The 14,392-nt window shown below is 43.2% G+C and overlaps 1 protein-coding gene across 3 annotated transcripts in view; it reads right to left on the bottom strand.

The window, feature by feature from the left end:
• Positions 1 to 14,392, bottom strand: part of LOC111867576 — a 453,586-nt gene that overhangs the window by 135,815 nt on the left and 303,379 nt on the right. For all 3 annotated transcript variants that reach the window (XR_004513358.1, XR_004513359.1, XM_033752722.1), the window contains exon 5: positions 4,567 to 4,711. Coding sequence is in view for 1 of the 3 variants with exons in the window: in XM_033752722.1 (XP_033608613.1) it covers positions 4,567 to 4,711 (145 nt within the window). In the remaining 2 variants the exon portion in view is untranslated. The remainder of the gene's footprint in view (positions 1 to 4,566; positions 4,712 to 14,392) is intronic.

Here is a 14,392-nt window from a genome sequence, read left to right as displayed (position 1 = left end):
TCTAAATCCTCGAGTCGACTCTTATGGCAGCTTCCATTTCCTGACTTCGGAGAAGCAGAAATAAATAAAAGTAAGATTACAGTTAGTTCCGAGAAAGCAGAAGTCATTTTTAGTTCCATTCAGCGCTTCGTCGATGGAGCTGTTACATGTATCTGTGCGCCCTATGAGACATTTATAAACATTATATACAACAATTTACCAAATAAATTCTAAAGGATCCTGACGGTGGTGATGGCTGTACAGAGAACTACGAGGGTTGGAACTTCAATAGTGGCAATTATTTATTTACAACTGATACAAAATAGATACATGTTTCGAAGTTTTACTGTCCTTCAATGTAGTCACCAGCATTGTGTACAAACCGTTGTCAGCGATGTGGAAGTCGTAGGATACCTTTAGCAGCGCCTGTTGTGTTGATAGTTCGAATGGAGCGGTCTACTGCCTGAAGAATCTCTGGAACAGTTCTGAAGCGAATGCCACGAAGTGGTTCCTTCATCTTAGGAATCAAGTCTAAGTCACAAGGGCTTAAGTCCGGGGAGTATGGTTCATGGTACAGCACTTCCCAGCCCCATCGATCGAACAAATCAGCCACAGCTTGCGCTGCATGCGACCGAGCACTGTCCTGCAAAATAATGGGTGGGTTCTGCAGAAAGTGTCGCCGCTTCTTTCTCAAAGCTGGTCGCAGGTTGTGTTCCAAAAATGAACGGTAATTGACGGTCTGCTGTCGGGGAACGGTATGCGTTAGGATAACACCATCACAGTCGTACACGAGACTCACCATAACTTTCATATTGCTGGGGTTCTGACGAAATTTTGTTTTTCGTGGTGACCCGTAATGACGCCATTCGTTCGACTGGAGTTTTTTTTGTGGTTCGTGCGATTTGGCCCATGTCTCATACAGCGTAATGATACGGCGTAAGAAAGCCTCTCCTTCGCGCTCATAGCCCTCCAAGTGGTTACGAGCAGCGTCGTATCGTAGCCATTTCTGCATTTCCGTCAAATCATGCGGAACCCATTGTGATGCAATTTTTCTCATGCCCAGGCGTTCCTTCAGAATATGAAGCACAGTCGTATGCGCTAATCCTGTCTCTCGGGCCAGCTCACGAATCGTATGGCGTCGATCACTCTCCAGTAACGCGGGAAAAACCATACACTTCTTCATTGAAACTAGGGCGACCTGGCCGACGTATGTCTGCCACATTTTGGCCTCCCTCGTTGAAGGCTTCTACCCACCTTGCCACTGTTCTGTAAGGCAATGGCAGATTCCCCGCAAGCCTCTTGAAGACCTTGATGACACTGTCGTGCTGTACGGCCTCTGGCACATTCAATCTTTATCCAACTCTGTTGTTCCTGTTTCGAAAACATCGTGACAACACTACATTAGACCGCTAGCTAACACGAGGCTCTGTTCATCTGGTCGCTGGGCATGCGCGTGATGTGGGAAGGGAGAGTCCATTTGCTCTGAGGGTAGGTATGTAACTAATGTGTGGTATAAGCGACATTATTTGGTTGTGTCTCTACAGCAGTGTTGCCACTATTAAAGTTCCAACCCTCGTATAAGGTTTAGTTTGGACTCTATCCAGCGTCTGGTGCATATAAGATAAAAGACCACACCGTTTCGGAGACTGAATCTGTCTCCGTCCTCAGGTGGATGGGCAAGATAGACCTACTCAGTTGGGCCCGTTAGAAAAAGCTAGTCTCAGTCACTGGACAAACCCCGGTCAGTAGAGAGCAGCCTATAAACACTTGACAGCAGGTTTCATCATTGGCAGATGATAAAATCACAATAAAAGACAAGTTAAAATTTTTGTGGGAAGCATGCACATATCAAAAATGTGATAAAACCTCTTCATTCATGAGGGGGATCCATAAGGGAGAAATATCCAAACTGGGCTGGCTGATCGGATTAGCTGAACATGCCGTGTGAGCTGATTCCTTATACTTTCTGTACCTGCTGTTACTTTCAATCTCCAAGGCCCTAGCTTCGTCCCAGCCTACCTTATGGCCCTCTTCATACGCATGCTGAGCCAACTTGGATTTCTCTAGAATATCCTGCTTGAAATTATGCCTGTGTTCATCAGTGAAGAGGTCAACAAGTCAAAATGAAAGTTTTTACGAAAATCAGTGTCTTCCGCTACATGTGCTGGTTTTGCTCTGGAGTTTAGTCTTATTTCGAGAAGTCGCCCTGGTGGCATGATTCTTCATCTGCATAAGTAACTATACATCCTCTATATTTTTTACTCTCGTCTTTAACTTCATTCCTGGAACTTAAACCATACCATTGTTTTATCAAATTTTTGACATGTGCATGCTTGGCACACAAGTTTTAGCCTTTCTTTTATTATGATTTTATTATCTCCCAATGATGGAACCTGCTGTCAAGTGTTTATAAGCTGCTCTCTACTGACCGGGGGTTGTCCAGTGATTGAGATGAGCTTTTTCTAACGGGCCCAAATGAGTAGGTCTATCTTGCCCCATCGACCTGAGGACGGAGACAGATCCAGTTTCCAAAACGTTGTGGTTCTTTGTCTTATATATACTAGACGATGGATAGAGACCAAAATAAACCTTATAGTTCTGTACAACAATTTACCAGTTTTCGGGGAGATCACTCTGAACACTATGCTGTCCAAGGCCACTTCATCTTCGCATTTCTCAATTCTTAGTTTATTAATTCATTTTCTTCTTTTTGATTTGTAGTTAGTTAGTTAGTTAGTTAGTTAGTTATTGGAGAGGGTGGGTTTCCCCACGCACTGAGACCTNGGCTTAAAGTCCCTCCCGGAGGACTTGTTCCCTGAATTTTTCCGCCCTTAAAAATTCGACGACCTCCGCCGGGTATTTGAACCCGCGTACTACGAGTCATGAGGTGGGAACGTTACCTCTAGACTACGGAGGCCGCTTTTTTGATTTGTAAGTACGAGCCACACATTCAGAATTTAGTTTGCAGTCCTATAATTAAGCAAGACTATGAGTCCTTTCAAGCAGATCAGGGTGGCCTGAACTGTCTTCGCCCTCTTAAACACTGGGGTCATGGATTCGAATGCTACTCGAGGCATGGATGGTTTTCAGAGTTTATTCTGTGTTTGAGCTGTTCTATGTGCATATAGCGGCCTTGTGACGGGCTGATCCCCCATCCAAGGAGTCCTGCCGAATGTGTACAGGATTACAAAACTGAAAAAGAGGCCAGGCCCCAACAAAGGGCTGTAGAGCCGTGGGTGGATGGAATGGTCGGACGGGATGGGTGGACGGATGGTTATTTTTAAGACAGTATTTTTTATTCCGAGGACTGCACGTTGCTGGAAAACAGCAGCGTCATAAAGTTTATGTTGCAAAAACTCTGCCAGTGTACTGAAATGAAATACGATTGAAGAAAGATGCACAATATGTACACGTACACTGAACATAACATCGTTTCTACTAATCGTGTTTCGTGTACAAATCCCACTAACAGTGGTTGCCTTGATATCAGAAGAACACACACGATTAAGTTCCTGAATGGTATAAGTGATTACAGTCAACATTCACTTCTCTCGTGACACGATGTTATTCAGCTCGTAATTTCCAAATACAGTCGTACCTCCGAACTTCCACTTTATGCCTATCCGAAAAAAAGAGGCGCATGTCGAAAAATCGTTGATTTTACTATAACATGGAACTTAAGAGGAAGAGGCAAGGCCGCACCATAGCTCAAGCGGTTAGTCGCTGGTTTCCAACAGCGGCGGCTCGGGTTCGATCCCGGGTCTGGTAAAGTGGGATTTGTGGTGGACAAAGTGGCGCTGGGGCGGGTTTTCTCCGAGCACTTCGGTTTCCCCTGCCAATCTTCATTCCGCCAAATTCTCCATCATAATCGCCCGGGGCAGGCTGCAATAGGCCAATCGGTGGCCGCCGTGCCCAGTGGACCCAATTGGACTCCACCCCCTCTAAGCGAATTAAAAAAAAATAGAGGCAGAGGCTACTGGATCTTAAGGCTTAGACCCATTTACCAGTATTTCAATAGTTGATACGCTACATTTCAATTGCTTTTAATATAAAATCAATACAGGCGCATAAAATAACAGTTTTATATACTTGGAGTACTAAAAATGAAAATAAAATCATGTTTTGCCACAGATCACTAAAAGTTATGACTCGCGCCACAAGAGGGTTACCATCTGACAAACTTCGAAATATTAGTTTCGAGTTTTTAAGCCTGAAAATTTGGAGCTTAAGTCTAATGGGTCTTAATTTAATGTGGTCGCAAGCCTGGAATTTCGTAGGATTGTGAAGTCGTAGGTCGAAACGCGACCTGATTTACTGTTTCTTCAGAGGTCATACTGCATATGAAAATCATACCTACACCTACCTACCTACCTACCCCTAATGTCGATAGTACTCCAACCGCCATGCTGCTTTTGTTAATGATAGGTAAGTTACAAGGGGCCTCTAAAGGCAAGATGTTCGTACAGAATATTGTGAAAGTATACATATCATGTTTAAACATTACTACATGACATTATGATATCGTGACAACATGGTGTAACAAGGAAGTTATCAAGTTAGAAAGTGAGGCTGTGTTGGCAAGCTTACCTGTGCCTCCGGGATCTGCCTGGTTGAGAACCGCTTGAGGAATGAGTCTTCTCGCTTGAGAGGAGGTTTCTTCTGGATGGTGGTAATGGCACCAGATAGCTGCACTGTTGTTCGCAGCTTCATCCACCTCTGGTTGCTCTTCGTCCTGCGACCACAAATTCAAGAGTTCAACATCATGTATGCTTAGTGAAATAGTGGCCCAAGTAACGCCAACACAACAAGGAAGGCTCAGGCTGTAGCAAGAAGATACGATGATTTGTAATCGTCAGTGCGCACGCTTTGAAAATTCCCTGCTCCCGTCAACAGCCGAATTTATATGTCAGACTCGGATACTGGTTGGAGAAAAATATCTGAATATGAAAGGGGAAATACTAACATTTTTAAAAATTAAATGTACTTACCTAATTATATATTCAATATTCAATTATATATTCAATAATCGGAAATGTCAGTTTGAGCTTTGTTATTACGCTCGCGCTTAAGTTATTTCTGTACATATCCATGTTTAATCATTGTACCTATCCTATTCTTCTTCTACCTTGACGGATTAGACCCTTTGCCCTATTTCTTTTCCCTTGGCACTACAGCCCCAGTGGGCCTAGGCCTACCTCCATGAACTTCTCCGTTCACCCTCTGCCCTCTTCCCATTCAGAATTAATTTATTCTGAAATCTGAGTCTTACAGACAGACGGTAGGACTCCCTAAATGGGTGATCAACTCGTCGTTAAGTCAGCTATCCACACACGACAACATAAACACAGAATAAACGCAGACATCCATGCCTTGAGTGGTATACGAAGCCACGATCCCAGAGTTTGAATAGGCGGAGACAATTCATGCCTTAGAAGGCGCGGCCACTTATGTAACTATCTTATTATATTACTGAGTATTACTGTAATGTTTAAAATATGACACTATCATAAAAAAATAATTTTTATAATATTCAGATGACTAATAGTTCTTCTACCTTTGGATTAGGCTCTCTGGCCTATGCCCATTCAGAATTAATTCCGAAATTATGAATCTTATAGACAGCTCGTAGGACACCTTGGACGGGGGATCAGACGGTCGCGAGGTCGCTACCCTAAAATGACAACACAAAAAAAGAGTAAAAGCAGACATCTATGCCTTGAGTTGGATTCGAACCCATGATTTCAGTGTTTTGAGTTGGCGAAGAAAGATGACCCGTACTGAATAATATAATTATTTTCACACTAAGACGCAGACATACGTACTTATGCTCTCAAACGAATCGAGAAAGGAAAATACATGCTGCTCAAATTCCAAATTATTTTCTAAACTAAGTGGCGAAACGAGATATCTACATAAAATTCCCTGCATTCCCCCACATGTAGACCAAGATATTTATCTTCAAACGTAATAACAATGGCGGAAAAGTGGAAATGCAAATGTTGTTCGCTTAAGAAGGGAAACCCAAAGAAATTTTAGTTGACTTCTCCGACGCATGGGTTTCAGTCCATATCAAGTGATTTTGCATTCACCCCGTTACAACAGCACTGGGGTCGTGACGAAAACAGATATTCATATACACCGTGAAAATGAAACGCGATCTGAGGGCCGCGGAACCGACGTGTACGAACCGTTAAATATAACCATCACGAACAACAAAATTATTCTTCTTGTATAAGGGGTGGGCCTCCTTGGCCCTTGCACCGCGACCATAGTAATCTATTGTGCCTAAATTATTCCTCTTAGTAGAATGCAGAATTTTCTGCGCAGACGCGCTAATTATGCAAATATATTAAAGAAAACTCGACAGGTCGTGAAATATGGGCTATGTCAAGGTAGTATTGTGCTTCAACCACACATAATACTTCATAAATGAAAAGGAACTGATATATGCTGGCTCTCGCACAGGTCAGCGGACAGAAGGACAAGGACGAAACTATCTGTGACGTAGCACAGTTGATACTTCTGTATGTTTAACATGCATTTTCACACACGTTCACAGAGGGCAGCTGTATGTTTGAAAATGTCATCTAGAAAGAAAAAAAGATGTAATTGAAGCAATAAGATAAGTGAATTGAACAATGGGATAAAACGTTAAGGAATAGTGAGGAGAGGGGGGGGGTCAAGGAGAGCGAGATGTGAAGAAAAAAAATATCGGGGGCTGGTTGAGGTAGAATAAGACAGGAAAGGGACGAGACAATGGCAGCGCGATAGGATAGACAAACAGGGATGTGAAAGGAATACGGAAAAGAGCAAGAAGGAGAAAGAGGTGTAAATGGGATAAAGGAAATTGACACAGGTGTAGGGGATGGAGATACGGAAGCACACATCCCCGTTGAATTTCAATGCATCTCCTCCACAAGAATTTTGTCACTTTAGTACAGTTAAATCGATCTCAAAGATTATTAATTAACAAACACACGAATAGTAGCACTTGAGGTGCTTGTTGATATTTGAGTAGTGAATTCATGCAACGAAACACTTATTTCATAGAAAAGTGAAAGAAAATGCTAATAAACAGTGTTATAGGAGAATACAAGGGTGATGAAATGTTGAGTTCTGCTGTTGCGTAATCAGCAAGCAAAGAATGCGTGTAAGAGAAGTAGAGGAAAATTTATATGCGTAATTATTCGTGAAAATAGAAGAAAGTCAATATTGCCAGCTTCGCGCACACATCGCTGTAAACTACGGATAGGAGGGTCTGTAAGCGCCACAACCGGCCTGGATATATTGGCGATATGTCCTGGTAACAGGTTCATTATAGTCCGAATGTAACTTCAAATCACACATGAAGTCTTCTTTGCACGGTCGAATTCATTCCTTGCCTTTCCTTCTCAATCACCTTCGACTGTCACCTCAAGAACTCGACCCAATTCTCGAAAACTCCACTGAAAGGACCTTCTTTTCCTTTTCATAACCTTTCGGCATAGACCACGAAGAAAACAGTCTCTCCGTTGTTGAGAAGGCTTGTTTACTAATCCGCTTCTTAACAATGGACGTCTTATTGTTGCGCGCTTTCGATTCGGTGAGAATGTGTTTACCGAGCCGTTGCCTAGCAATGGGTCTATACGTCATAATGTTTCGTGCAATGTGTATATGCAGGTGAGAAATGAGAAATGTTATAGCACACACAAATAATTTTGAGCGTAATTCTCTTTAAAAACTGGATTTTTCGGCTGTTTTCCTCTTCCTTCAAAATACTTTGGCTGACAATACAGAATTACACAACACATAGCCTAATGCTGTACTTCAGAAAGAAACGTGCATTTCTGTGAGTATCTCTCCTAAACACCTGTCGCAATGAAACAAATATTTTATATCCAGTATGCTTTCCCGTGACGTCACAAGGCTTTCAAAATAACTGTACAAAAGTGACCGACTGTTACGCTGTGCTCACATGCCCTCGGTTCCTTATGAGTCCGGATACATATAGAAGGGAGGACAGCTCCTCCCGCCGGCCGGGTCGAGCCGACCCGCAAGGCATTAAGTTCGTTTTACGGGGCGCTGTCTGGGCAACACTGCTGACAGCGATTTGTTCTCTAAATAAATGTGGCAGGCACTTACGTCCCGAGGAGGCGATACTTCTACTCCCCACATTACATCACAATGGCTTAGTTTTCGCATGGCTCCTAACGCGAAACAGATGGAATTAGAATGGTCTACTGAATGTTCAATGTTAGGGACAAAATACGCTCGTTTCGCGTTTGAACAGTGCCTTATCAACTGCGTGCGTTATATGTATAGCTCTGGGACTATTTTAACGGAAAGTACGGGCTGCAGAGAAACCACAAAATTCTGATTCACTGTAGTCGCTTTAGAGACGTAGAATCGAAATCAGGAAATCTCCAAATACGAAAGAGACGTTTCGGACAATACAGAAACGTTCGGGGAAGAAAGGGGCGATGTAAGCAGAAAGCGATCTCGACGAATTAAGTAGGTCTTATTTCCTTCGTACAGGATAAAAATAAATAAAATCCATAAGTAGCAGCAGCTCGGTACGAAGCGCTTGTGATTTCCTTGTGCTGCACCGTTACTAGGCGTACTATAGGGAACAGCAGTGAATGTGTCTCTTTCACGTGAAGGGTGAAGTCTGTCATCGCGAGATCAAGGAAACGCGTCATTTACCATAGCACAAGAAACGCTACCGAAGTAATCTTTAAACTTTCCTAGCAATTTATCTTTACTCTGACATTGCTAGGCATTACTCAGTCCTNCTCTTGAAGACGACAGACTAAAAGACTTCGTTTGTGTCGCAGTGAGAAGACTAGTGTATAAATTAGTTAGAGCGTTATTATTACTTGTAGTTAACATCTGTAAGTGGCGATTAAATCCAATCACCAATCAAAACCCCGTCAATAGTCACACAAATACGTTGACAATATATTCCATTCAATTTGAAGACGAAGTGATTATGTGATGAGATCACACAATGAACTCTTCAAACTCTTGCCCAAACTTGCCTTCTAGAAGGCTGGGGTATGTGGCAGAAGAGCAAAAATGTTGATCCAGTCAGAGAATGTATGAAGTTGTGACACCATGGCAACACCGTGGGACATTATTCAAATTTGCGAGAGCCCCGTTGAGGCTTCATGAAGTTCAGCCGACCTTGCAATATAAAATTGTCATTAAAAACGAAAAAGGGGGACCATGAGCTGGAGGAAAGGATGGAAATCAGGAGTAATGCGTTCGAGTTTTTGCAAGATCTTTACACAGTGTTGCACTATTATTCAGAAGACGAACAGAAATGACTCCGACACGTTTAATATGAACGTATAACAACTAACAATGCAATGTAAGTCGCATGACGGACCGATGGATTATATTTAACTAAAGCCTTATGTACTGCATATCTAATTATCAAGCACGAGGCCGTAATGGAGTTAACTGCCGCAAGAGACATCATTAGACGTGGAATATCGAATTTAGTGAAGACAATTTAGAATCAGATAAGAAAATCCGTGTTTTTATAATTTACAAATATGTACATCAATTCTCCGGTCACGGTAGAGGAGCGGTATAAGGCATGGAACGTCTTCGCTCGCTCGGAAGCCAGGATCGTGGGTTCGAATCCCACTCAGGGCATGGATGTTCGGTGTTTGTATTTCTGTGCAGGCAGAGGCCTTGCGACGAGCTGATCACCCGTCCAAGGAGTCTTACCAAACGTCTAAGATCTAGTAAACCGAACTAAAACAGTTTCATGGAGGTAGGACAAGGGCCAAATTGGGGCTGTAGCGCCAAAGGACATCAATTTGCTTTTGACCAAGCACATTTAATGACGCTGCATTAACTCCACTGCAGTTAACTATACAGACTCTATATAAACTGCAGTCTATTACAGAACAGAGTCTCCCGGTAAGTAAGCAACCAGCATGAACAAGGTAGCAAGCAGNAACATGAAAATCCTCATTCAGAATAATTGGTGTTCCGAACGGGATTCGAAACGTTTACCTCCCGAATACAAGCCAGAAGCGTTATCTCTTAAACCACCTTGTTCGGCCTCTCAATGGAAAGCCCTCGGCCTTCAGACTGAAGAAAGCTGATGTGTGAATGTTGATGGTGGGGGCTAAATCTTGTAGTTTCTGGACATCAAACATTACTGACCCCCAAACGGAATGATAAATGCAAATGGGACGGATCAGTTGCGTCGAAATGGAGCAACACCCAATTCATGGTGTGGTTTACCACATTAATTTTCACTGTAACCAATTGAGAAGAACAGATAGTGAAAAACACCACTCTTGTTACACGTGAAAACATACAGTTGCAGGGAATTAATTTCCTGCCGGCCCTTTCCTCTTCATAAAATTAATGGGATTGCCAGTTTTATGCCCACAGTAGCGTTGCTTCATATTGTCGCGTACAGACCCGTTGCTAGGCAACGACAGCGAAAGAAAATACGAGACAACAGCCGTTTCTAGGTATCAGCCAGCTCGCCGATGGACTGGCGGGAAAGCGGTGTTTTCTGCGCGGTCCGCGCCGATGGTGACTCACGCAACAATGCGAAAATGGGGGCGTTTCCTGTGCGGTACGTGCCTGGATCTTATAAGCAAGACAACTAGTGGGGCAGTTAGGTGCTGTGCAGTGCAGTTGAGTTAATAGAAGTGATGAGCGATCAGATTGAGGGCTGCCGCAGTTCAGTCTCTGTGACCTGCTGCTTCTAGTAGCTGGTAGCTCAGGCACGGGGATTATTTGGGAACCCAGAGTAAGAGGAACGTCTGCCGTTGGAAGTCCATACTAGGCAACGACTCTTGAAGACGACAGACTAAAAGACTTCGTTTGTGTCGCAGTGAGAAGACTAGTGTATAAATTAGTTAGAGCGTTATTATTACTTGTAGTTAACATCTGTAAGTGGCGATTAAATCCAATCACCAATCAAAACCCCGTCAATAGTCACACAAATACGTTGAAAATATATTCCATTCAATTTGAAGATGAAGGGATTATGTAGGTTATGTGATGAGATCACACAATGAAACTCTTCGAACTCTTGCCCAAACTTGCCTTCTAGAAGGCTGGGGTATGTGGCAGAAGAGCAAAAATGTTGATCCAGTCAGAGAATGTATGAAGTTGTGACACCATGGCAACACCGTGGGACATTATTCAAATTTGCGAGAGCCCCGTTGAGGCTTCATGAAGTTCAGCCGACCTTGCAATATAAAATTGTCATTAAAAACGAAGATGGGGGACCATGAGCTGGAGGAAGGATGGAAATCAGGAGTAATGCCCTCGAGTTTTTGCAAGATGTTTACACAGTGTTACACTATTATTCAGAAGACGAACAGAAATTACTTGAACACGTTTAATATGAACGTATAACAACTAACAATGCAATGTAAGTCGCATGACGGACCGATGGATTATATTTAACTAAAGCCTTATGTACTGCATATCTAATTATCAAGCACGAGGCCGTAATGGAGTTAACTGCCGCAAGAGACATCATTAGACGTGGAATATCGAATTTAGTGAAGACAATTTAGAATCAGATAAGAAAATCCGTGTTTTTATAATTTACAAATATGTACATCAATTCTCCGGTCACGGTAGAGGAGCGGTATAAGGCATGGAACGTCTTCGCTCGCTCGGAAGCCAGGAACGTGGGTTCGAATCCCACTCAGGGTATGGATGTTCGGTGTTTGTGTTGTGTGCGCGTTATTCTGTATTTGTGTGCAGGCAGAGGCCTTGCGACGAGCTGATCACCCGCCCAAGGAGTCTTACCAAACGTCTAAGATCTAGTAAACCGAACTAAAACAGTTTCATGGAGGTAGGACAAGGGCCAAATTGGGGCTGTAGCGCCAAAGGACATCAATTTGCTTTTGACCAAGCACATTTAATGACGCTGCATTAACTCCACTGCAGTTAACTATACAGACTCTATATAAACTGCAGTCTATTACAGAACAGAGTCTCCCGGTAAGTAAGCAACCAGCATGAACAAGGTAGCAAGCAGAGCTCCTCTTTTTTATGTCCTTCAGCATTTTCATGCCATCAGAACACGTGATTCTTGGAAGAAGGATATGAGGATCTGTGTGAACGATTTTACCACTTATAGCCCCGTCTGTAACTGCCCCTTACGTCAGCAATCGAAATATTCTTATGAAACGTTGCCTTCATCCGCAGTGGGTGACTACAGGAAAATTTTGCTGAAGCGGTGTTGTTCTACACTTGGGAAGAGTATAATTTCTGGAATGTGAGGCCGTGTAGTCTTGATGACACGGCATTTGGTCCCAAAAGAAAATATTTTTCATACCCCAATTGTCAGAACCTCACACCTTACGGTCTACATTTGTATGGCGGAGGAACCCATTTGGAATCAGAAGAGGTGTCGGCTGTTAGGCTGTAAAAGTGAGGTTTCCCGCAAGCATGCTTATTACGTCATAATATTTGAAGGCACAACGTGTCTGCCTTCATATTCAGGAGGTGACCGTTCGAATCCCAGCAGGGGTAAATCTATACTGACAGAGTGAATCTGGGGTTCCCAAGGCAGGGACTATGAAGTTTAGTGTGTTCAGGAATGTGAGGCCCTATACTTGCATGGACTTTTACCGATATTTAAAGACAGCGAGCTGCCTCCATCTTCAGAGTAAAAAATAAAGTGAGCATGTAATCCGAAACACTGGAAGACATTACCAGACTATACGGCGTTACATCTCAAAAGACAAGTCATATTTTTTAAGCATGCCTCTTGTGGGATGTGGCGGCGTGAATATCTTGTGTGAGCTGACGTTTCGGAGAAACGTATCGCATCCATCTTCAGGGCAGAAAACCTCGCGAGCGAGAAACCAGCGTCAGCTACAGTCACCTGCCCACGCTGCTTCCTCGCACCCGTGTTTCAAAGGGACATGACAACAATCATATTGATTCCCTGACTATTCATCATTTGTGATTTTCCTAGCTCAATAAATCTGTAAATGGATCAGTGTTCCGCTAAATAAGGTAACAGTAAATCGCCTGTTGGCACTTCAGCTTGTTCACAAGTGGAGTATCCGACGTACCAACAAGAACCCTGCGAGGGTGACATTGTTTTTTTTTATTGCTAGTGGAGTGGGACTAAGTCCCTCGTACTGCGGTCACTTCTCGCTTAGTGTACCAGCCCCAGATGATAGGTGAGGGTGATTGTGGAGCAATTGGTGGAATGAAGATTGGCAGGGGAAACCGAAGTATTTGGAGAAAACTTGCCCAGCGCCACTTTGTCCACCACAAATACCACTTGACCAGACACGGGATCGAACCCGGGTCGCCTCGGTGGGACGCCAGGTACTAACGGCTTGAGCTATGGCGCGGCCTTGACACGGTTACTTTCAACTTCACTGCAGGATCAATGACGGAATATTTATACATTGGCCATACATAAAGGCCACTTCTACTCTTGTTCTGCTGCGATACCGGTACAGCCTCCGGCAGCGTCAGAACTGCGGAACCCACTCTCTTTACCTCAAGTACAGAATAAGGAAATTGGAGGAAAATTACAAGGACGAACTGCGTAAAATTGAACTAAATAAAAATAGATAAAGCAGCGTGGTAAAACTACCCAACTTCGACATAAGCTACGGATTTAGAGGTATGTGTTCCAGTTAGGTTTAAACAGATGACACGGATTGATCTGGATCAGGATATGAATCAGTGGAGGGCTCTTGTGAACACGGTAACGAACCTTCGGGTTCCATTAAATGCTGGGAATTTCTTCAGTAGCTGCACAATTTGCGGTTTCAAAAGAAGGGCTCAGTTCCGTGAGTGACTGAGTCAGTGACACTAATATGAGTGAATTTAGGAACAATACATACAGAACTGTTGAAGAAACTGTGGAACACGCACTTAATGTCGTGGCAAAGTTAAAGGATCTTTTCAAGGAATAAAGTTATATCACTACAACTGATAGGTTTACCTGCTATGTCCTTACACTAGTCATGTACCGGGAACTCCGGCTGTAATGGAATTCTACTGTGCGTACGATAGTTGAATGAAGATTACTAAAGAAGTGCAACAACTTTATGGTAACGGCCGAGGAATAATAACGAATCAATGCAAAGACACTGCACATACTCTGTTCTATGACCGTGCCTATCTGCATACCCTCCCGAAAGTAATCGGTTTCAGGCTACTGTTGGTCGCTGAGTGTACAAGCTCGTACACGTACGCGTTGAACAGTCATTTGGGCCTCTACCGCAATTTCCCTTGTTTTTCTGATGATACAACCCATGAATTACATTTACTTTGGTGACATCCGCAAATTGTTGAAACTTAATCAAAATTTCCGCAGCCATTTACAAAGAATTTCGCCATTTTGTTCTTGGAGGCCGAACTGACAGGCTCCTAGCTTTTCAGATTGAATAATCGTGTCCACTGGGCAACGAAA

This window comes from Cryptotermes secundus, unplaced genomic scaffold (genome assembly GCF_002891405.2).
Source record: "Cryptotermes secundus unplaced genomic scaffold, Csec_1.0 scaffold480, whole genome shotgun sequence".
Taxonomy (NCBI): Eukaryota; Metazoa; Arthropoda; class Insecta; order Blattodea; family Kalotermitidae; genus Cryptotermes; species Cryptotermes secundus.
This window is presented reverse-complemented; position numbering and strand designations above follow the sequence as displayed.